Here is a 23380-nt window from a genome sequence, read left to right on the forward strand (position 1 = left end):
TTGAGGTAGTGATACCAATAGGAATAATTTAAATGGCACTCATTTTATAAACATATTCAAAAGTGCTTTACACTGTGTACTTTAAACTATTGAACTAAAAGCTTTCTTAAACACAAATATGTTAAGTTGTTTTCTAATACTTTGCCTAGGCTTAGGAAATACATGTTTGTTATTCACAGTGTCAGGTTTATGATGCATTGAAAAAACATATTGTTCTCTTGAAGAAATGCCTTCTGATTTTATATTTCTGTCTTAATTTTTGTTGTTTGAATGACAGGTGTTTCTGTTGACAAGCCTTATATTGACGGATACAATGTTACCAATGGATCTTGCCCTAACCCAACATTCCTTGGCCAGTACACTGGCATTGGTGACATCTGTCCTCCAGGAACATTCTGTGTTCAGGGCTCCATTGTACCAGAGGCATGTGAAGCAGGGACATACAATGATGAGTCTGGTCAGGATAAATGTAAGCCTTGTCCTCCTGGTTTCTACTGTTTAGGAAAGACAGTCACATTTAGAAATTACACTTGTCCAAGCGGTCACTACTGTCCAGTCAACACTACTCAGCCATATGAGTACCCATGTCCACCAGGCACATTTAACAACTTAACTGCACAGCAAACACAAGCATCCTGCCTTCCTTGTCCAAAAGGTAGCTATTGTGAGGGCGATGGAAACTCCTGGCCAACAGGCCTCTGTAGTGCTGGGTGGTATTGCAATGGAAGTGCAACTTCGAACATGACCACTACACATGGTGGTAAATGTCAACCAGGGTATTACTGTCCTGAAGGTTCTGGGTATCCAAGGGAATGTGATGGAGGTAAATTCTGTGATGTTGCCGGCCTGAGTGAACCAAAAGGAAACTGTAGTGCAGGTTATTTCTGTAAGATAAAGGCAAGTACTTCAACGCCAACTGACAGCACTGGAGGAAAGTGTCCTCCTGGTCACTACTGCCCTGAAGGATCCATGGATCCTATTGCTTGTGAACCAGGGACTTATTATGGTGGCATCGAAGCAACAAACTCAAGTGCGTGTGTGCTTTGTACTGCCGGAAAGTTCTGTAATACATCAGGTCTGTCTGCTCCTGATGGAATCTGTTCCGCTGGATACTATTGCCCCGCTGGACAGTCAGTTGGTACACCAGCTTTATATGGCTGCCCAACTGGAAGTAAATGCACTCAAGGTTCTCCGACCCCTGAAAATTGTGAATCTGGCCACTATCAAGATGAACCTCTAAAAGACACTTGCAAAGAATGCCCAGCTCGTTACTACTGCAATGCTACATTTGGTGGAGTAAAGAATTACAATCTTTATTTATGTCCAGAGGGATACTTTTGTCCCAATGGAACTCGATTTGCCGAAGAATTTCCCTGTGAGAATGGCACTTTTAACAACTTGACAGGCCGTGCAAGTCAGAGTGAATGTACACCTTGTCTTCCACGCTATTATTGTGGGGAACCAGGTTTGACTCATCCAAAGACACTGTGTAGCTCTGGATATTTCTGCAAGAGAGGTAAGTTATTCTGTCAATATTATTGCGTTTTCGAAAGTTTCAAATTCAAACGGAAAGTGATTTACTATGTAGTAGTCTGAAGATATTATTGTGATTATGATCAGTTATACCAGGAATGGTTCCTTAGAACTAAATTCAGAATTTTATTATGGAGCTTACATTGCTACTCACAAACACGGAACTGAGGAATATTTTTCCCAGTCTTTTGTTACCTGCTCTTTCCAGTTCTTTTTCCTCACTGTTTACTCTCTTTCATTCAGGTGCAATGACTGCCACACCTGAGCAGGCCAGTGATGCAAATATTTGTCCCCGAGGAAAGTTTTGTGTGGAAGGCACAGATGAACCAGAACCTTGTCCTGCTGGAACATTCAGTAATGTTTTGGGTAAGCTACACCAACTCTATCAGTGTGCTTTTTCTCTGTAGATTCGTCATTGTGTGTTCATTCAGCGTTTTGTGTTAATTCCTGCCCCTCCCCGAGTGTGATGATCACCTTCGGGTTGACTTCACTGCTTTTCGAAGCGAACTTGACTTAACATGACGTGGCTTTGGGCCTTGATGCCATTCAATTGTAAAGTGACTAACTGGTTGATATGCTTGTCCCTTTACGTAGAGATGATAGGTTTTGTGCACCATATTTACAGCAAGAAAGATTATTCTTAAATTTCAGGATTGCATAATTCCAGCCAGTGTACTCCATGCACGGAAGGATATTACTGTGAATTTAGTGGAGATACATCAGAAACAGGAAATTGTGACGAGGGTTACTTCTGTGTTCGGGGTTCAATTAGTAAGCAGCAAGAAGTCTGTCCTGCAGGAAAATATTGTCCACTTGGTACCCATACACCCCAGGACTGTCCTCTGGGCACTTACTCTAACACCACCGGCCTGTGGAAAGAAGATCAGTGTACCAATTGCACAGCTGGCTCATATTGTTCTGAAAGAGGACGAACGTATCCCACAGGGCAGTGCAGGGCAGGTTATTACTGTCCAACTGGTTCCTCGGTGGACAATGCTGTTCCGTGTCCTATTGGCTTACATTGCCCCATAGGTAAGTTCTGGATTTTGTAACTTGACATTCACAATAAATGATGACGAGGTACATAAGAGTCCATCCCTGAATAGACATTAGACAAAACAAGTCGCAAAGAAAACTCTTTCGTTTTCCGCTCGTGAGCTTGGAAATTCCATAGTCATTTAACGTTGTATCACTCAGCGAGTTGGACTGTGGCCTTTTTTAGCAAAAAAGAGTTTTGGGGTTTGTCATCTTTCAGTAAAGGACAAGGAAGGGATTTTAGATATTTTGTATACAAGGTTTTCCAAATGGCTCATGAACAACTAGGAAGAGTCTCTCTTAAGATTTAAACACAGATCCTTGACCTTTGACATAAAAGAGACTTTTCATGTTAATGCTACAACAAAACCGTTTCTGTTACAGCTAGCGCCACTCCAAAAGACTGTCTTTCTGGAACGTACACCAACGCCACAACGCAGGCATCTTGTCAGGACTGTCCTCCGGGATATTACTGCTTTCCAGAAAATGTTACAGCAGGAGATCCAAAGTCTGGCTACCACGAGTGTCCAAGGGGGTACTACTGTCCTGTTGGGACTGGTTTAGACTGGAAGCCATGCCCACTCGGTACATTCAGTAACAAAACAAAGCTTAGCTTGGTGACTCAATGTGAGGATTGCACGGGTGGTAAGTACTGTGGTGAGCTGCATGCTATCGAGCCTACTGGGTACTGTTATGGAGGATACTACTGCGAATCCGGTGTTGACAAACCAGATCCTATTAACTCAGTTAATGGAACGTCACTACTGGGCAACTGCTCCATCCTGGGACTGCACACAGGTAAAACTGTTAGTTACTATTAGCTTATAATCAAAGTTGGCCAGCGATGAATTTGCCAAATGTAACGTTGGATGTAAGCAACACCAAGGAAATAACTCCAGGCATTTCTGCAGGGAATGGAAAGAAAATATATTCAATTTTTTTTAGAATACTTGCTTCAACAATGGTGTTGTGAATGTTGTGGTGAATATGAGAGAATGGTTTGTTTTATATCTGATTTCCTTCATGTAGGATATGGTGGAGTGTGTCCAGTTGGTCATTACTGCCGTGAAGGTTACACCCTTCCTAAGCCGTGTCCTGATGGAAGTTACCAAGATGAAGAAGGAAAAACATATTGTAAATCATGTCCTGCTGGCTTCTTCTGCCTTGCAAAGGCATCCACCTTCAATGACTCTGTCTGTCCATCCGGAAGTTATTGTCCAATAAACACAAGTGTTCCATACCTCTGTGACGAGGGCACTTTTAACAATTTAACTGGACAGGAAGCGGAATCAAGCTGTGTTTCTTGTACTGCTGGAATGTATTGTGAAGGAAATGGTCTGAGTAAGCCTACTGCGCTCTGTTATGGAGGGTGGTTCTGCAGAAATGGATCTACGAACCCTACACCTGATGGAGGTAACGTTCTTTCAATAAAATGTAATTTGCTATCTCTTGCCTGGGATGGACCAGCTTTCCATCCAGAAGGAGTTGCGAAACTCCCATCCTCTTAATGTAACGAACAAGCTGGGTTCCTGTGGGCCTTATTTCTTTTAGTGATGTAGTTTAACATTCAGCTTATGTGAGTTAGTTTCTTAGGTAAGTCGTCAAGGTCCTGTACTTTTCCTGTATTAGACGCAAACGCCCCACAACCAAAATTTAATTTGAATTTAGGTCGCTGTCCGACGTCATATTATTGCCCCAATGGATCAGCTTTGCCAATACCCTGTGATCCAGGAAAGTACTGCCCACGTCCAGAACTTTCTGAACCAGAGTTTGACTGTGAAGCAGGTCACTATTGTGCATCTGGAGCAAAGGAAGCGAAACCTACAGATGGAGTGACAGGAGATATCTGTCCAAATGGGACGTATTGTCCAAGAGGAAGCGGTGCATCAAAGAATTGCCCAATTGGAACATTCTTAAATAGTACAGGAAATAGGTAAGACTATTTAGATTTATTGTTCCTCTCAATTTTTTACGCCCTTTTTTTGACGTCAATAAGGTAAGGCATGTATCTAAACCAAGGTTTTCTAAACCACAGAAACCAAAATGGTATTTTGAATTATAAAATTATACCTTTTCAAAGAGTCGAGAAAGTGTCGTAAACTCGGAATTTCACCATCTGATTAAATCCTTGTGTTTCTGTCATTACTTCCCAAAGAAATGTGACTGACTGTCAAGACTGTACTCCAGGGTGGTACTGTGGTGGAAGTGGGCTGCCTGTACCTACAGCATTGTGTAGGGCAGGGTACTATTGCAGCGGTAGAGCAGACAGCGACGATCAGCATGAATGCCCTGAAGGAAACAAATGTCCGGAAGGAAGTCCAAATCCCATACCCTGTGAAGCAGGATATTACCAAGACGAGAGAGCCAAACCAGACTGTAAAATCTGCCCAGCAGGGTTCTATTGCAATGACACTAATGGCCCAGTCATCTTATATGGGCAGTATATCTGCATTGAGGGTCATTATTGTCCAATTGGCACAAGATATGCAGAACAGTTTAAGTGTCCTCCTGGTACATTCAACAATAGGACTGGCATGGATGAAGAGTTAGATTGTAGAACTTGTACAGGTGGTATGGTCTGTGATGAGTGGGGTCTGGTGACTCCATACAAGTTATGTGGTGCTGGATATTTCTGTAGAGAAGGTGCTAATAGTACCACGCCGGAACTTGGAGAAAAAGCTGACATCTGTCCTGCCGGATATTATTGCCCTGAAGGTAATTAACATCCGCTCTTATCCTGTTATTGGATGGTCTTATTTTAACCTTGTAAATTATACCAATAATCTTAAGGTTTCTTACGCCAAAATTCAAATAAATTCTTACTTGAAAGAAGAACATAGATATGAGCTGATAAGTTATAAAATTTAAATCAAGTTCATCATTCTGATACATTCCTACCATTTTCGTGCTTCTATCAAGGTGTACACAATGCTCAAGTGTCTTAAAAACTATACACTGTTCCTTATCACTATTTCTTCTTTAGCTTGGCGGGTAGATTTTTCCGTACCACAAGCACTGAAGTAACCGAGTTTATGAAATAAAAATTACAAACAAAAAATATCATTATAAATGGGACCTGGTGACTTCACACCAAGCGGTGCCGTGTCTCAGATTTTTCTTGGTTTTGTCATAACAACCTTGGTTCTATTCGTTTTGTCTTTTATGAAGGTGTTGACAAGCCAATCGGTTGTCCAGCTGGTACTTACAGCCCAGCAACAGGTCTCCAGACAGAACACGAATGCCTAAATTGTACTGGTGGAGAATTCTGTAATGAAACAGCCATGACAAAAACAGCAGGACCTTGCAAACCCGGTTTCTATTGTCCACTTCGCTCATCAAGTGAAACACAAATTCAATGTCCTCCAGGCCGTTATTGTACACAGGGTACCCATCATCCTTTTCCGTGTCCGTCAGGAACTTATTCAAATGGCAGTGGTTTAGAAAAGGCGGACGAGTGTACGGATTGCAGGTCAGGATATTTCTGCGATGACGAGGGACTTATTGAGCCAAAGGCTCAATGCGACGAGGGCTATTATTGCCCCAAGGGTCAAAATGTTAGTAACCCATATCCTTGTCCAGCTGGCAAGCACTGCCCAGAAGGAAGTCCTGAACCTCAAGATTGCCCAGCAGGGACATTTGCTGAAAGTCCCAGATCATCGGAATGTGCGACGTGCCCTGAGGGCTATTATTGTCTCCCAGAACTTGTTATCCCAGGTTTGTGATGATGTAATTTTAACACCTAAACCCGCGCTTTGTCTGTGGTTTGCAAAGCAATGGTTTTAACCACTTAAACTATGTCATTAATATGCTCTTTAAAAAGCCGAAGCTGAAAGCTTTGTTGTTTCAAGCTCAGCTGTGTTGAAGTAAACCTTCTTTCAACTGTCAACATTTTCCTAGTTAAGCTGCTTTTGTTATATTGATGTGTTTTTTCATCTTTTCTCCAAATGTGTTATAGGTGACTCGAGTTCTGCTAAGAATGACTGTCCAGAGGGGTTCTATTGTCCAAATGGTACAGGAGTTGACTGGAAACAGTGCCCTGCTGGTACTTACAGCAACAGGAAGAACTTAGTGCGAGAACAAGACTGCACGCCCTGTTCTGGTGGCAGATTCTGTGGAGGCACAAACCTAACGGAACCAAGTGGAAACTGTAGTGCTGGGTACTATTGTGTATCTGGCGCAGCATCACCAAACCCATACATGACAAACTTGACACAGTGTCCTGCTCATTTTAAGCACATCACCATTGGTGATGTTTGTCCCCGTGGGCACTTCTGTAAAGCTGGCAGTGTCATGTTTGAAGGTACTTACATAAACGAAAGTGATACTTGTAACAAAATATTCAGACTTTACGTGGATAACAATTATTAATATGAAGAGAATTGGCCTTTTCTCAAAGGATCTACAGAGTTGCCTTACAATAACTCCAGAGTGAATGAATAATTGCGATAAAAGCAAAGATGAAACATTGACCAAAACATCTTCCATGAAGAAACTATCTGAAACATAGTGGTCTCAATGACAGCAAGTCACAGTCAACTGAATCATAACCTGCAGGGTGAAAATATTTCTTGACTAAACTGATGTCATTTTTTACAGGTTGTCCTGCTGGAACTTATCAAGATGAGGAAGGCAAAGCTAGTTGCAAACTATGTCCTCAAGGCTTTTATTGCGATGCTAACTCCACCACATATCAAGGCAATCAATGTCCCAAAGGCTATTACTGTCCAGAAGCTACGCCCAGACCTCATTATAAACCATGTGAACCAGGTACGTACAACCCCAAGCTCCAGGGCAACTCGTCACTAGACTGCTTACCGTGTGACCCTGGTCACTACTGCGCCAATTATGGAAATGAGAAACCCACCAATTCATGCAGTGCGGGGTTTTATTGTCCTGGAGGCGACAGAGAAGCTAAACCTAGTGCGACACGTTGCACACCCGGTCACTTTTGTCCAGAAGCTTCGCATAACATGACAACATGCACACCTGGAAGGTATTGTGATCGAGACGAGCTGGATGATACGGCAGGACCGTGTGACCCTGGATATTACTGTCCAGCAGGATCCACCAGCAGCCGCCAAGTGGAATGTGAAGAAGGACACTATTGCCCATTGGAATCACCTCACCCGTTTGCGTGTCAACCAGGCTATTACTTACCAGGAAAGAAACACGAGAATGTTTCAGAGTGTATAGAATGTATAGCTGGTATGTACTGCAATAATAGTGGTCTAAACTATCCAGATGGACTTTGCGATAAAAGATACTTCTGTCCACCTGGTCAGACAGTGTCATCTCCAAACTCACATCCCTGTCCAGTGGGTCACTTTTGCCTGAAGGGATCACCTCTACCAGAACGCTGTCCAAATGGCACTTACCAAGATAATGAGTATTCCTTCGCATGTAAGCCATGTTTGTCTGGATACTACTGTGATAATACGTTAGTTGCTGTTAGTAATCTGACTGGATATGAATGCCCCATGGGACATTACTGTCCGTCAGGGACGTCATTTGCCACACAACACAAGTGTCCCTCTGGAACATGGACCAACAAGACTCAACTTGAGCGAGCTGAACAATGTACAGAGTGCCCTCCCAGGTAAGAAAACCTCACAGTGTGTGTGTGCTAAATCATAGTGGAGAAAAGAAATGGTCTCGGTACTCGGACTTTAAATAGATCAACAAATGAGCCATTTATTATTATGAATCGTCTTCAAAGACAGTGATCATCCGCATTTGACAAAACAGAACTATAGTGGTCTTTTGCTGATAGAGGTTTTTCTTTTCGAACTGTAGGTACTATTGTCAACAAGAAGGTTTGACTGAACCTGAAGATCTGTGTTTGGCTGGCTTCTATTGTAATGGAAGCGCCAAGGTGCCAAATCCACCATATGCAAACTGTCCCATAGGACATTTCTGCGTGAAGGGAAGTTATATACCTGTACCTTGTCCACGAGGCTCGTTTGCAAACTCGGAGAGAAATAAAAACGTGTCAGACTGCAAGCCTTGTAGCCCTGGGTACTACTGTGACCCTAATGCTACTATCGTAGAAGAACGACCTTGTGATGCTGGTTTTGTTTGTATCCTAGGTAAGAACCGACTTGCCACATACCTTGGTGGTTTTTTTTTTCTTCCATTCCGCAACGTTTATTTATCACTACAACAACGATGAAAAAAGACAAGTTAGACCAATTGAGAGGTTTTTTTAGTTAAAAATTTGCGGAGATGATTAAAAATACCACCCGCACTTTTATGTTGAACATTTAAAGGTAAAAATTTCATGCTTACATAAATCTGCTCAGCTAACCTACTGAAATGTATTGGCAGTTTCTCCATAACATTATCTTCTTCTCTAATTTTCTCTTTTATTCAAGGTTCAACCACTCCTCGCCCAACAGACGGTATCCAGGGTAAGGCTTGTCCTAGAGGCCACTTCTGTACTAAAGGAACAGTAAAGGAAGAACCATGTCCTAGGGGTCAATATGGTCCTATTGAAGGCCAGAGTGTTTGTGAGAGCTGTACAACTGGCTTTACTTGTCCCAACACGTCTGTCATTCAGCCGACGCCTTGTTCTCCAGGACACTATTGTCCAGGTGGTGAGTCGCTGCCCAAAGGAACACCATGTCCAAGTGGAACTTATCTTCCTACTGAATACGGGAAATTTAAGAATGAGTGCTTGGCATGCCCACCTGGCAAGTACTGTGAACTTCCTGGACAGGCTTATGCAACTGGACCTTGTCGTTCCGGGTACCTTTGCAAAGGGGGAGCCAAATTTTTAGAACCTAATGATAAAGACAATGGGCCTTGCCCGCCTGGGTATTACTGTGAAGAGGGGACAACAAATGGCACTTTGTGCCCTGAAGGAACCCTCAGGCCAACCATTGGTGCTAAATCGCGTAATGATTGTTTCCCTTGCACTGAAGGAAAATATTGTAATCAATCTGGTCTGCTCTTTGCGACTGCAGACTGTGAACCAGGTTACTACTGCCCTGCAGAAGAAGATATTCGCTTTGCAAAACCAAGCAATTTCCTATGTCCAATTGGCCATTACTGTCCAAAGGGAACTGCCAACCCAGTAGGCTGTAAACCAGGGTCATATCAGAGTCGACAACAGCAAGAAGTGTGTGATGTCTGCCCAGAAGGCTCCTACTGCCTTGCCAACACCTCTAACCCCATAGCATGCCCTCCCCATCACTACTGTCCAAATGGTACGCACACACCGGTGTTCTGCCCTAATGGAACATTTACGAAAGACCAGGAAACTGGACTGAGCAGTCCCGATCAATGTAGACCTTGTGTCGCTGGTCATTTTTGCCAGCTGGGTGTCATCACTGACAATTGTACAGCAGGATATCTGTGTTACATTGGCAATCCTACCCCTACCCCTGATGGATCTAATGCAAGTATTGGAGAGCCATGTCCTATTGGTTTCTACTGTCCCGCTGGGACGTTAGAAAAATTGGCGTGTGAGCCAGGTTTGGTAATCACTAAAAAGGGAGCCAAATCAAAAGCTGCTTGTCAAGTGTGTCCTGCTGGAAAGATTTGCGTTAGTGGTAGTTCTATACCAACAGATTGTACAGTTGGACATTATTGTCCCTTCAATGACACTGCGAGACCTTGCCCTCTTCGAACATTCAACAGCGTATCTGGTGCGACAGATATAAGCTTCTGTCACCCATGCCCTGCTGGCTACTATTGCTGGTATGAAGGTAAGGCTTTTGGTGTCTTTAGTCGCAGAGAAATTGCAGTCCACAAAAAATGATAACCTGCATTTAGCTCGGGTAAAACTGAGCTTCGATGAACAGGTAGTGTCAAGTTCAAAAATACGAGTACATTTGTCAGCCAATCGAAGGCTGCTATGGTTATTTTCCTTCACATATTTTCGGTGGCATGGACAAACCATTTACCTACAGCTCACCGTCGAAAACAGATATTGACGTTTCAGAGCGACTTTTATACAAACAAATTTCTATTCCTCTGTGAGAAGGCCAAAACTTTTTGTAGAGTTCAATAAGCTTTCAAAGGAAGACTGTCGACGGATTGGACGCTGGGAATAAGAATTAGGTAATATCTTCTGTAGAACTTCAAAGTTGGGGCATATTCGGCAACATTACGCGTGTGAACCAAAGTGTTTTATGAGTCATAATTTGTATCATGACCCGTACGTGAACTGTTAACTGTTATTGTTCACTTGGTGTCACGCATCGTAATTGTTGAGCTAATATACTTGACTTTATCTTGCAGGTCTTTCCGACTACACCACCTCTCCATGCCCAGTTGGTCAATACTGCTTGAACGCCACAGACCAACCAATACCTTGTCCAAACGGCACCTTCCGTAGTTCCACAGGGGCACGTAACATATCTGAGTGCCACCTTTGTCCTGCTGGGAGGTATTGTCCCCTGTCTAACAGCAGTGTCTATGGATACGAGTGTCCAGATGGAACTTATTGCCCTGCAGGAAGAACATTACCAACTGTTTGTCTTCCCGGTTATTACTGCAATGAAACCAAAACCCAAGTGCCATGCCCAGCTGGCCATTATTGTCCAATTGGATCTCCGTCATACATACGCTGTCCCGCTGGGTTTTACTGTGATCCAGAAGATCGTTGTGATCCTACTGACCTTAATTCCGGTGCCTGTCAGCCGAAGATTTGTCCTTTAGGTAAGTAGTAAACCTGACAGTTGATGCTTTTAAACTCCATGAACGTGGACATCACTCTGATTACTTAACCAGATTACGATGTCAGAGTCACCAATCCTTGATCCACATTTTCGCCCTGTGGCAGTAGTTTCCTTGCCTCTGCATCACCTGGGTTTTAAATTTGGTTGTTAACCAATCAGAAGCTAACCACTCTGAGTGGTGGGGTAGCAATGATGTTTGAGAGTTGTGGGTCGTTTACATTTTTATTTTTTTCACTGATTTAATATGATTTTGCTTCAGGTTACAAACAGGTAGAAAATTCATCAAGAGAAAGCTTCAATGACTCGTGCGTGATTTGCCCCAAAGGCCAGTATGGAAATCATCCAAGCCGTCTGGAGTGTAAGACTTGCCGTGATGGTGTCATTTGTTTGGAAGGTACAACAAAGTTATTATTGTTTTAAGACTGCAGCTTTTTGTCAGTTCTGAACTTTGCCATGATTTGTCTTCAGGAGCAACTACAGATGAACCTGGCTTGAATGGGACAGAATTCGGTGTGGAGAAAACCAATTCGTACCTGTGTCCTCGGGGTTACTACTGCCAGAAGGGTGTAGAATTGGTGAGCTGCCCGAATGGGACTTATAATGACAAGCTTGGTGCTGGACACAAAGACCAGTGTGATGCCTGTCCAGAAAATCACTATAATCCTTGGGAGGCTCAAACTTCATGCCTGTCTTGTAGCCCGCTGACATCTAGAGAAGGTTCCGATACCTGCGTATGTAATGGAAAGAACCAAATATACCAGGTACATAGAAATAGGACAATTTGAGTGCTGTTGATCACAAAAAGTAGAAAGAAAAATAAATCATGAGCAGTGTCCACTTAAATGTTCAGAGATACGGGATTTTTCCAGCAAATATAATTACAGAGTCGAGTAATGACGAGTATGCAACCATGTTTGACATAAACACAATGCTTTACAGTAGGTTACTGATCTCCAACTGAACTTAATTTTAAAGTAAGCTTTTCTGTTTCATATCAATTAAATGATATTTGTGAATTCAGTTGTTTTGATCGTTTCCTTACCGTGCTTTGCTACCTTAGTAAACTTTGTTTGTACTGGTACATTCTGATGCCAGAGGATGTAACTTCCCTCTTGAAAGTTGACTCCTGAGTTTTTCTCTCTCAGATATCGGACAAAACATGCACCTGTAAAAAGGGATATGATGTTCAAAACGGAGACGAATGTGTCCTGAAGCTGTACCCATTATGTACAGATGGTACTTGGAGGAATCAGGAGGGTATTTGTTGGACTGAGGAACAATGGAATGATTACTGCAATAATACGGTAAATACACAACTTTGGAAATGGATTATCATTACGAAGACTTTCCTGCCTTTGTTTCAAATATTAGACCCGTTGATTAGGAGTATCTGCAAAGAAGCGGACGAAATTTGTGGTTTTGCGTACTTCAAACTTGCACTTGAAAACGACAGCGAAGGCTGATATTGATATGGGTGTACTCTCTTGTCTTGTAGAAATGTTCTCAGGGCTCCCTAGGATTTGTGGGAGAATTGGGTCTTTGTAAGTGCAAGGTAACGAGCACAGACGACATTTGTGACAGAGAATGCAGGTTACTGCAGGAAAACCGGATTCAAATACTTTGCAACGACCCACCACTACTCAAGGTCAATTCCCGTTCCAGAGAGGTATGCAAACATTATTTAGGGAGTATTTTAGTAACAACCAGTCTGGTGTGTAAGAGCTGTTTGATTTAAACATTCCACAAACCTTAAATAGCATTAAACAGATCAGTGATCTGATGCAGCGCAAGTGAGGAATCACTCGAAAATTCTTCCACCTTTAAGTTCACCTCATCTCTTATATGCTCAGCAATTGGTTTACTGTCATTTGAAGTTTACAAGGAACTCAGTCCTCAAGTGGGCAAAATCGTTTTCCTTTTCCTGTTCATTTTCGTTTTATTGCCATTTCCCCTTCCTTGTTTCCTTTCCTTAAATATTTTCCCTTTTCCCTCTTTTATTTGCATCCGCTTTTATTTCATCTCCCTTAAGACGTAAGTTTGTAAGAATACGCAATCAATACAAGATGATGTGTTTGTGTCATTTCAGTCGTCCGTCTTCAATTTGTCAGAGTTAGAGAGTGTACCAAACTTCAAGGAAACGTTTGATTGCACCTTGGGCCAAGAGTCTTCTATAAGTCTTGTTGTCCTTCAAGGTACGTTACTCCTCCAACTCCATGTTTTTTTTTTGTTTTTTTTTTCCAAACTGATCCTAGAGGTCTTGATAGCCCGTAGCCTTGAAAATGTTCCAAAAATTTTTTAGAAGCTGTTTTTTTTTCGTATATTATTCAAAGATTCCAAACAACTTAGGAGGTTCCGGCGATTACATCAGTATTCTACGTTTGTATGAACTGCAGGATTAAACTCAGGGTTGCATTCTTCTGTTTACGTTGAATTATTGTTTCAATCCTCAAACAGACGGAGAAGTACAAGGAGCGTATGATCCTGAAGCAGAAGAAGTCTCTGATCTGTTCGCTGCACAACTAGCACTCAGCTCAGCAAACTCATCTTCAGCTACAAGCAGAAGAAAGAGAAGAGCTGTGTCCGATTTGTCGTACAGAGGCATGTCAAACCCAACCATTTGCCTGAAGCATGGTTCGCACTTGATGTGGAAAGTTTCTAACACAGACTTCCCGAAGTACGTCAAGAACAACCTGTACAACACAAATCCATCCTTTGATGAAGGTCCGTTTAAAGCTTTGGAAGAAAAACATCAATTGGAATCCACCAAGTTTGAATTGTTTGCCTACAGGTTTGATGTAGAGGGTGTTTACGTGTTCACATCAAGCGCTAATCCAGAGAGCACCATGGTAAGTTGTGTTTATTGACAGTCAGATTATCTATTTTGCTATTTTAACATTAAGACTCAGATGTTATGACCGTTTACAACTAACAATCATCTCTGAGTTGTCTGGACTGAAACACATAAACGTACCAAGCTGTTTATATTTTTGGTTGTCAGGCAAAATGGTTGGTTAGATTGGTTTACACAAAGACGAAAATGAAAATACAGAACTTGAAATTTTGTGTTGCAGTTTGTTCGAGTCATGGCCAAAGGTGCTGATTGTGCTGAAAATGGTCCATTTTTCCCCACAACACCAAGGAATGTGATCCAAAATGGCATCGCGATCGCCAGGGATATCGTTGTCATGCCAGACTGGGTGTTGATCGGCGCCATGCTGGGAAGCTTCGCCCTATTGATGATTATTCTCGTTATTGGTTTGGTAAGTTTGGTTTTTTTTTATTCTGTCCCAAGGAATGGCTTTTGTGTCCAGACATCTTTTGTCATGTTCAGGAATTGCTAGGTCGTAGGAACAAAATGCTTGGCATATGAGGTCGTTTTTTTATGCAGATTTGAATCAATATGTTGTGAGTTAGGTTTACTCAGCGTTTCATTTCTATAAAAAAAAATTAAACTGGCTTAAGTTTTAAAGAATATATTTCTTTAGTTTACTTGATCCTCCAGTCCTTTTTGGTAAATCTCTGCAATCAACTTCCACCCCTTTTTTCTTTGTGTTCTTAAAAAATAAAAAGTTTTTAGGGGCGTTTTCTTATAGTCATTTCTAAGTTTTCAGTTTTTTTCCTTTCCCATCTAGTTAATCTTCCGTAAACAAGGATGGAAGAAAGTTACCTTCAAATTCCCCCGCTATCGTGTACTGGCGCAGAATTACAACTTTGATGACTACTCCTCTAAAGGATCCACTGTTCACCCTGTCAAAAAGTACCACAGGAATCTTGAGGCGCTCAATCAGTATGCGAATGAAGGACCCTTACAGGAGAAGGGCCCTGCAGGTAGGTGTAATACCAGATAAAGGTCGATTCTTTTGCGCACGCAACAGAACCATACGAAAATAGTATATATGGCTAATTTATAGTCATAAATTTCAATTTGTGATGCACAGAGGAAGAAAGCATCGGGGTTGCTGTAGGAGACGACGGAAATGGAAACGCTTGTGGTATGCGTGAATTAAACGTAAGATAATTGGTGACTATCACTTGCTTGTTTCTCTAGTTGATGAGGAAGTGAAGGGCGATGAATTCTGGGATTACGACCAACAAGTGGATTTGGAAGGTTTTACATCCGGGCGATTGTATGGTATTTTAGCCAAACAGTCCAGGGAAGTAACAGCAGCCATAGCCAGACAAAAAGACCAGGTAATAACTGTTGACATTTATATTGAAATTAAAAGAGGTCTCGATAGCATGCGCCAACAGAGCGGATTCACGGTAACTGGAGTCAGGAACGTAATGATTTAGCTTGAAAACTAGTTTCGTTACCTGCAGTCTTTGATTGGATACTGACAGGTCAATTGTGAACTGCCTTACAAATTGCAGTGAGGAAACGCAGGAAAATCTCAAAACCACAAATAATTATCGATGGCTCGCTGTCTGTGGTTTAGCTTTCTGGCGCCCCAATGACTTGATCCTCGGAACACAGAAAAATTTCATGAATACTTGATGTTCAAGATTGTCTGAGTTTCCCAATAATGAAACTTACATACAGTTAAACTTAGTTTCCATTAAAAAATGATGTAAGCCTCGAGCTAGTAAATCTTAGAACAAAACATTTCCGTATGATACCGAGCGACGGAAATCATTTCACCTGAATTATCGTTAGAAGTCATTTAAGAAAACACAATAACAGGATTAAATTTTTTTTGCATTATTTTATGACCAGGCTTATGTTTATGTTTTTAATATTTTCAGGCAAAACAACTTTACCAGAAGATAAACCAACAGACAGAGTCTCTAAAGGGATTATGGATCGCCAAACTCAACCTTAAAGGTCGAGCTGCCATGGCAACACCTGAAGACTTGAGAATGTTTGAGGCTAAGAAAGGAGAGGTAAGATTTGATCCCACGCGGGACCCACGCGGGACCATTTCATAGTTAATGTTCAGTGGCCGATCATTGCAGTAGTTTGTGGAAGTTAAGCGCAGCTTTAAAACAATTTGTTTAAGCAATTTTCTTTCATTTTCAGTCGCAAATGGATTTTAACGCGAAAGCGGACGTAGGATTATATTATCATGGTTTAAACTAGATTCAACCGAAAAATGATTTACTACAACAACAAGATCTCTATTTTGTTTCCTAGCTTGAAGCTGAACTTGAGAGAAGGAAGGAGCTTGGTTTCAATTTTCAGCAGATCTTGCAGCGGCAGAAAACAATTCTGAAAGAAGACGATGAAGCAAGAGAGGCGCACTTAGTGGCGTTTGATTCATCTTTGCGTGAAGCGATGCGTATCCTGAAAGGTTACAGTGAAAAGCAAGGCAAGGGTGATATGGCTGGAGACTTCAACGACCAGTTGGAACACAGGTAACTTTAAGAAAATGATCATTGGAAGTACAAATAGTCAGGCATTTAGTTTTATTCCTGAAAAAACAGTTGGGTCGTTATTCTGCTGGACTTTCCGTAACCTCATTCTCATGCTCCGTGTGACTGTTTTCTTAAAGGATTGGGAGCCGTGTTGATGCAATCATTCAGCGGTTGAACGTAGAAATAACCAGTGAATGCCAGCGACGAGGAACCTGGGCATTACTCGGACAGGACACCGGTGCGAGGCTGTGCACCATTGAAGGAGAGATTCTGAGCATGAGTTACTTATTTAACGCCGATGGAAGCATTCAAGCCACTGATATGATATCACATGACCCACATACGGGACTAATGATTCCCAACCCAACGACAGCTAATATGCTATTGGCTGACAACTTAACTAATATTCCAGTCCCGCAGTACTTTTTCGTCCATCCAAAGAGCGGGCGTGTTATGCCCATCGAGGGAAATGTTGCGTATGACCCGCTTGCATCTCGCCTCTCATTCACCGCAGACAGCAATAATGCAGACGCAGCCACATCAGCAGAGGCTCTTATTCCGTTTGTACCATACCCAAATAATCCCGAGACAGGAGTCCCTGTGAAGTTGACTCTGATCCCAGTCGAGAAGAAAGGAGACATGAGGCTGAATGGGAGAATGATTTGTGGAAGGACTGGTCTTCCTGTTCCGATTTTAGGAATGACTATTCATCCAGAGACAGGTTAGCCTCAGAACCATAATACTTTTACGGTGACAAGATATGTTTGATCCGAATGTGCACTTTGTAATGGGCTGTGGCACCGTACTTCGTTTCGTATTCTTGACTCTGGAAACTGATCACACAAACTTAAAAAATGTCAGTTCCATGCAATCCAGTAGGTTCCTATTGTTTTAAAGCAGCCATGAAGTTGAAGCCAATAAAACACAAATTTGACGGTAAATAAGCGTTTTTCCGTACAAATTTTAAATTAAATTGCTGGAAGGAAGCTGTTGAAATTCTATTTTTCTTCAATTTTTCTTCGTGTACAAAGTGAACTTAACCTTTATTTTGATGAACTTTTAGGTAATGCTTATCCAGTCGGTGGTTGTCATGACGACCCAGTGACAGGTCTTCCAGTTGCCATAGAAATTGGTTCGATGATGCTGGATCCTAACTCTGGTCGCCCAGCCCCCATCGTGGCAGTCACCATTGACCCAAGGACAGGCAATGTTATTCCCCTGGGTGGTACTTCAGGGGAGTTAGACAGAGGCGATGAAATCCCATTGCTGCTCAGTGACTCGTTCACAGAGCCTCTGTCAGGAAGGCCGCTGAAAGTGACTGGTGCCAGGCTTGTGGATGATGGAGAAGAGAAGGAACTGGAACCAATGGGTGGAGGTTACCAATATGTGTTAGACGTTGGTGAGCTCTATTATGAATTCCGCGTCCTAGAGGCTCTGCAAGATTTGAAAGATGCCGTAACTGGTCCAGATGAGTCTGATGGCCGTCATGAGCTAAGTGTGCTGGAGAATGCTCAAAAGGATCTTCAGCGGGGACGCTCCAAGCTCATGTCGTATTGTTTGAGAAGTGTTCATGACATCATGCGCCGCGAGGAGCGTTGCTCTCTATTGGCGGAGAGTGGTGGCAGCCCAGGAATGTACGAATTCTCGGCCACTGGTCAGCTGCTTCCTATACTCATAGGTACCACCATGAGGGACCCATCAGGAATGGAGCTCGAGGTTCCAATCCTTGGAATCGACAAAAACCACGAGACGGACACCATAATTCCCTTAGGAGGCTCACTGGAGGACCCTGGTGGAGAGGGATTGGTTCCTATCATGATCGGAGAGAAGGCTGTGGATCCAGTGACTGGTGCACTGTCCACCATATGTGGCGTGAAGATGAACCAAGAGTTTGGTGTAACAGAACCTGTCACACTTTCCTCTAGTACTCAAAGAAAACGGCGCCCGCCCCCTGGCTCTGTAAGTCTTCACTGTTTGTATATAGTGTTTTACAAGCGCACATCAGGGCGCATCACAGCACATCAAAGCACGTCTAACCTCTGATGCCTTTTTTGCAGGTGGCTCTTCTTGAAGAGGAGCTCGCTGGCCGGCGCAGTTTCTGGCGTCGTCAGCGGCACCGTGAAGCTGAGCTCACGGAAGTGGAGTCTAATCTGTACCGCCAGCTGATGGAAGATGAACACGTGACAGCTTATCATGTCCAGGAACAACTGGAGAACATTAAGGAAGGTAAGAAAGGAAGATGATGCAATGAAAGCTCGAAACTCCTCACAATTATCAAAACCTGAATAAAATAAATCGTGGAATTGTTTCTAATGATTATCGTGTTGAGACAATCGCTCGAATTCAGGTGTCATCAAGAAGCTAAGATTGTTTATTTTGTTCCCTTAGAAACCGTGTCCTTAGCTGATGCGGCGCATCGTGAAGTGCAGCGACGAAGCGAAGCTTCAGTGGATCATGCCGCTGTATTGCCACCAGATGTGGTGGCTGTACTGACAATGTTTGACGCTTCGGAGAGAGAAAAGGAAGAAGGACACAATAATGCTCACATTCGCTTTGCTGATTCAATCACCCGCTTTTTTGATAAACTGCGAACCGAAGAGACAAAATACAACAACAGAATGGAAGAACTCCAGGTACGGAAAATCTTAAATTTCATAAATGAAATCAGAACTGCTTTAAGGAATTCAAAACTGACATCTCACCTCAGACTAATAAATCTATGTATTTTACTCTGGTTCATCTCATCTCACGTCATGTTATTCCTCTCTTTTCTCCTCTCTCCTCAATTCTTCATCGGATTTAATTTCTATGTCTTTAACGTTTTTCCTTTTTCAGGGTGCACTAAATCCTGAGGCCGAGGCTGCTGTCACTGACCGCTTCCAGCAAGCAAAGGCCAGGTTACGAAGCGAACTACAAGATCAGCTCCAGAGCCGCACAGAACAGCTGGACGAACAGCACTCGGGACTAGAATACGTCAGGAACAAGGCCGAGATTTCTGCTTTGGAGGCCAAGGTAACTCGTGCTGTTTAATTTTGTTGGGTTTTTTTTCCTAAAACTATATCAATCGACAATTATCTCATTTTAACTTGGCGATTTTCAACTTGTACTTATTTCACACTTCAGCTTGTGCTGACGGGAGGAGCAATCATCGCTGGTGAATACGAGGTCTCACTGCTGGGGATATACGGAGATGATCTTCCGTTACCCGAAGCTAATCGGGAGCTGTTGCCTCTTCTCCAGCGCCTCATTCGCCTTTTACAGGAGGGCATGCCAGTGTTGATGAACTCCGCTGGTCAAGTTGTCGGAGGCGGGTATTCTGTGCTCGGTGGCGGCGCTAAATTTGACGTCGTCAGTCCAAGTGCCGTTAAAGAACGAGGCACTAGCATTGGTATGTTTGCAAATTACTACTCTTACCAGTTGCCGAACAAAAGAATTTTACAATCCATATGTATTATCCAAGTTGTATTTCCCAGTCTTGTTTGTCAGCGGTGTTAGTTACCTATGATCTGTACTTTTGACTTCTAACAAAATTTTGTTTTGATTCGTCATTTAAGCTCATTATTGAACATGTTTTCATTTTTGTTGTATGTTTCTTTCCTTTTCCCTCAGCCCCAGCTGTGTTTATAAGCCAGCACGGTGTCGCTTCCGAACAAACTCAAAAAGCTGCTGCTATGACTTCAACCCCAGGCCTCCAGCGTCAGTCGAGCGCTGTCTTCTCCACAGCTGAAATTCTGTCAACAGTAGAAGTTGATCAAATGGGACAAATATACAGCAGCGAGGCAGTGAATATCGCGGAGATCGCCGCATCAGGTGGCTTGACAGAAGCAAAGAGAAAGGAAATCAGTAAGAATTTGATGGAAAAACACACTTTGGAATGCGCACAGTTAGAGAATGAACTCCGCTCGAACGAAATCAAAATCATCTCTGAGGTTATATCTTCATATGAAGAGAAGAAAGGCAAGGCAGTGACTGAGTTACAGGTAAAAGGTCGTTGTAGTACTATATCGCTGAATAGATATTTGTAGTAGCAGGTGTTACTAAAAAGTAACAATGATAACTAACATATTTATTATTTTATACATAAAGAGCGGTTGGTTTAAACTAGAATCTTGCATACTCTGCAGAGTAGGCGAGTCAGTCATGTGAGCGGAGAGCGTGAAGAGCGGGTCACACGACTGAGGAAGACGCGGAAAACTGCGTGCCCGCCTCGCGCTGGCTCAATACGCATTAAAAAAACGCCAAACTTAAGACTGGTATTTTATGAAATGACCTGTTCAGGACTTCAACGTGATTGTTTTTGACCAATTTCAGGGAGAGTTGAGGGAAAAACTACGTCGAGCTCAGAGCGAAGAAGAAAAAGAAGCTCTCGTCCAGGAATACTCAGAAAAAATGAGTAAAGTTCAGGAAGATATCGAGCAACAAAAACAAAGAAAACTGAGGGACGTTAGAAAACTCTTGAAAGAAGAGCGAGTACGACGCAAGAAAGAGCTTTACAAGTATGTATTACAATCATTTTTTTTTTCATTTGTTAGTGTTCCATCAATGACAACTTAATCATAGCTTTAGCGACTAGATTATCATGTTCATTGTCATTGTCATGCAATGGTTAAGGTCGGCTAGTACTTTGTGGGTCTGTTGTTAATAAATCTGTTATCTTGATTATGGTTTATTTTTGCTTCCATTGTTTGCTCATTTGTGTGTGGAGCACAAAGCGTCGGATGTACTTAAACATTTCAACACCATCCATAGCTAGTCCTCAGCGGTTCAGAACAGTTACCTTCAATATCGCCTCCATAATGTTCTTGTCCGGTAAATAAATCAACTTCCCTTGAAATTCGTAAAATCTTCCTTTTTGTCTCGTAGTCGTCATAAGGAAGAAGCTCGCATTGCAGGAATCAGTGACGTCATAGATCTTGATCTCCCGGATGAGGATGAACTGGAGAGAGATCTGATCTTATTGGCCCAACAGCAAGAGAAGCTACTGGCTGAACTAGCGCTTGCCTACGAACAAGAAAGTGAACGTGAACGAGAAGAGATGGAGTCTGGCAGACGAGCAGAATTTGATAAAGAGATGGAGGCACGAGTGAAATCCATGAATTTATCACTTGCTCCAGAAGAGATCAAGGAAGCTTTTGAAGAAGTGCGAGAGGTAAGAAATTGGAGTTCCAAGTCTAGGAAACCATATATATGATTATTCGTTTGTTACGAGATTATAGACAAATTAAGGGAAATCGAAACCCCATCGGGATCGACACACCCTCTTCCCCTCCCCCATATACCTGACGGAAGCTTCAAGATTCAGACTCGCGGTGAACTCTGCCACAGACTGGGTAATCGAACGTGATGTATACTGTGAGCACTGCTAGGATAAGCAGTTTTCCAACCACCTTGAAAATTACGCCTCTACTTGAATTGCAACTGAGAAGAAAACTAACGTCTTTAATTTTTTTTTTACACCAGCTTCACTCGCGAGCTGCTTCCAGGAGAGTCAACATGAAAGAAAAGATGAAAGAAAGAAAGGATCGCAAACGCTCTAAGAAGACTGAGGAGGAACTTAAAGAAGAGCTCAAACATGTTGCACCTGGGTCCCCTGAGGAAGCAGAGATCCTAGACGCCTTGCAGAAACGAGAGAACGCTGACGTACTGAGAGAACAAGGCGCCCTGATTGCTGTGGTGGCTGAGGTGGAAGCTGAACAAGAAGAAAAGAAAAGAAAACAGGTTTGAACTTTTTGAATGCCTCGGTTACGTTCCGATTTGCGCTCTCACTTGTGTCTGTCCCCTTTTTTCCCGTCCATTCCTTCCAGCTGTCGCCCATTTTACGTGAACTGGCTCACTTTGCTTTTAATGCAGTTAAATATAACGTTGAATATGTCACTTACTCATCTGATTTGTCGGTTTATCGTTTTAATCTTAAGGTTGTGCTGAACCTATTGAAGGGAACTAAAATGTCTGAAGAACAACAACAACAAATAGTAGAGAGGTACATGGCAGAGGCTGAAGAAATGAAAGAGCGATACAACGATGCACAGAGGCACAGTCGGGCTGTTCTGGCCGCTAAACTTGCTGCAAGGAGACGACAGAAGGAAGAAATAAACAAGGAAGCTGCTATGAAGAAAGAGCTGAAAGAAATGAGCAAGAAACAGGTAATCAGAGTGATGTTTCAGACGTTTCTTTAATATATTTTTTCGAACTTCGTTTTCTGGAGTTTTACAATTAGGAAGAAGCAGTCTCTCCCCTGTTATTACAGTGAAACAGCAAGCGTACACCAGATGGACATGCGTCGTTGCTTTTAATATGAATCCATTCAAAAATGTCAGTGCTTGGAAGTTCAAGAATTGGCAAAGTAACTTTAAATAAAATAGCTAGCCACGGAAAACGCAAGGCGAAAATACAGCTTTTGTAAAACTTGCTCCCTTATCCCACTTGCTGATTTTTTTTATTAAAATATTCAGGGGGAGTTTTATTTGACTGAACTTCTTTCTCTTTAGGCTGAATTGCTCGGGGACGATGCCGCTGTACAAGTGCTGGAAGAAGCAGAGGCTCAAATAGCTGACGACCTGAGTCATGAGCTTGAGAATCTTTCTGAGAAACAGATTGAAGAACAAACTGCGCTGGAAATAAAGCAGGCTGAGGAGTTGATCAACCTGGAGAAAGACCTGCGAGCTGCTCAACAGGATGCTGGGAAACAAGTCGCAGATCAGATTGAAGAACAGAAGCAGAAGGTAGACAATATCTTAATCAATCCATCCACCCTTTTCTTTTCTTGGAGTCGAAGGCTG

At 42.5% G+C, this 23380-nt stretch overlaps 1 protein-coding gene across 1 annotated transcript in view; it reads left to right on the forward strand.

Annotated features, from left to right (window-relative positions):
* LOC131788318 (uncharacterized) overlaps positions 1-23380 on the forward strand; it is a 47316-nt gene that overhangs the window by 18079 nt on the left and 5857 nt on the right. Inside the window, exons 29-64 of the mRNA XM_059105409.2 lie at positions 278-1516; positions 1777-1899; positions 2185-2565; positions 2953-3366; positions 3598-3981; positions 4237-4501; positions 4724-5283; positions 5737-6282; positions 6524-6868; positions 7165-8164; positions 8362-8654; positions 8940-10274; positions 10810-11229; positions 11509-11643; positions 11718-12010; positions 12395-12553; positions 12745-12915; positions 13336-13441; positions 13704-14095; positions 14321-14509; positions 14882-15077; positions 15298-15440; positions 15993-16130; positions 16381-16601; positions 16739-17322; positions 17665-18560; positions 18659-18827; positions 18990-19234; positions 19437-19613; positions 19725-19989; positions 20211-20581; positions 20913-21097; positions 21465-21750; positions 22062-22319; positions 22517-22744; positions 23090-23323. Of these exons, the coding sequence (XP_058961392.2) occupies positions 278-1516; positions 1777-1899; positions 2185-2565; positions 2953-3366; positions 3598-3981; positions 4237-4501; positions 4724-5283; positions 5737-6282; positions 6524-6868; positions 7165-8164; positions 8362-8654; positions 8940-10274; positions 10810-11229; positions 11509-11643; positions 11718-12010; positions 12395-12553; positions 12745-12915; positions 13336-13441; positions 13704-14095; positions 14321-14509; positions 14882-15077; positions 15298-15440; positions 15993-16130; positions 16381-16601; positions 16739-17322; positions 17665-18560; positions 18659-18827; positions 18990-19234; positions 19437-19613; positions 19725-19989; positions 20211-20581; positions 20913-21097; positions 21465-21750; positions 22062-22319; positions 22517-22744; positions 23090-23323 (13346 nt within the window). The remainder of the gene's footprint in view (positions 1-277; positions 1517-1776; positions 1900-2184; positions 2566-2952; positions 3367-3597; positions 3982-4236; positions 4502-4723; positions 5284-5736; positions 6283-6523; positions 6869-7164; positions 8165-8361; positions 8655-8939; positions 10275-10809; positions 11230-11508; positions 11644-11717; positions 12011-12394; positions 12554-12744; positions 12916-13335; positions 13442-13703; positions 14096-14320; positions 14510-14881; positions 15078-15297; positions 15441-15992; positions 16131-16380; positions 16602-16738; positions 17323-17664; positions 18561-18658; positions 18828-18989; positions 19235-19436; positions 19614-19724; positions 19990-20210; positions 20582-20912; positions 21098-21464; positions 21751-22061; positions 22320-22516; positions 22745-23089; positions 23324-23380) is intronic.

The sequence above is a fragment of the Pocillopora verrucosa genome, chromosome 6, assembly GCF_036669915.1.
Source record: "Pocillopora verrucosa isolate sample1 chromosome 6, ASM3666991v2, whole genome shotgun sequence".
Taxonomy (NCBI): Eukaryota; Metazoa; Cnidaria; class Anthozoa; order Scleractinia; family Pocilloporidae; genus Pocillopora; species Pocillopora verrucosa.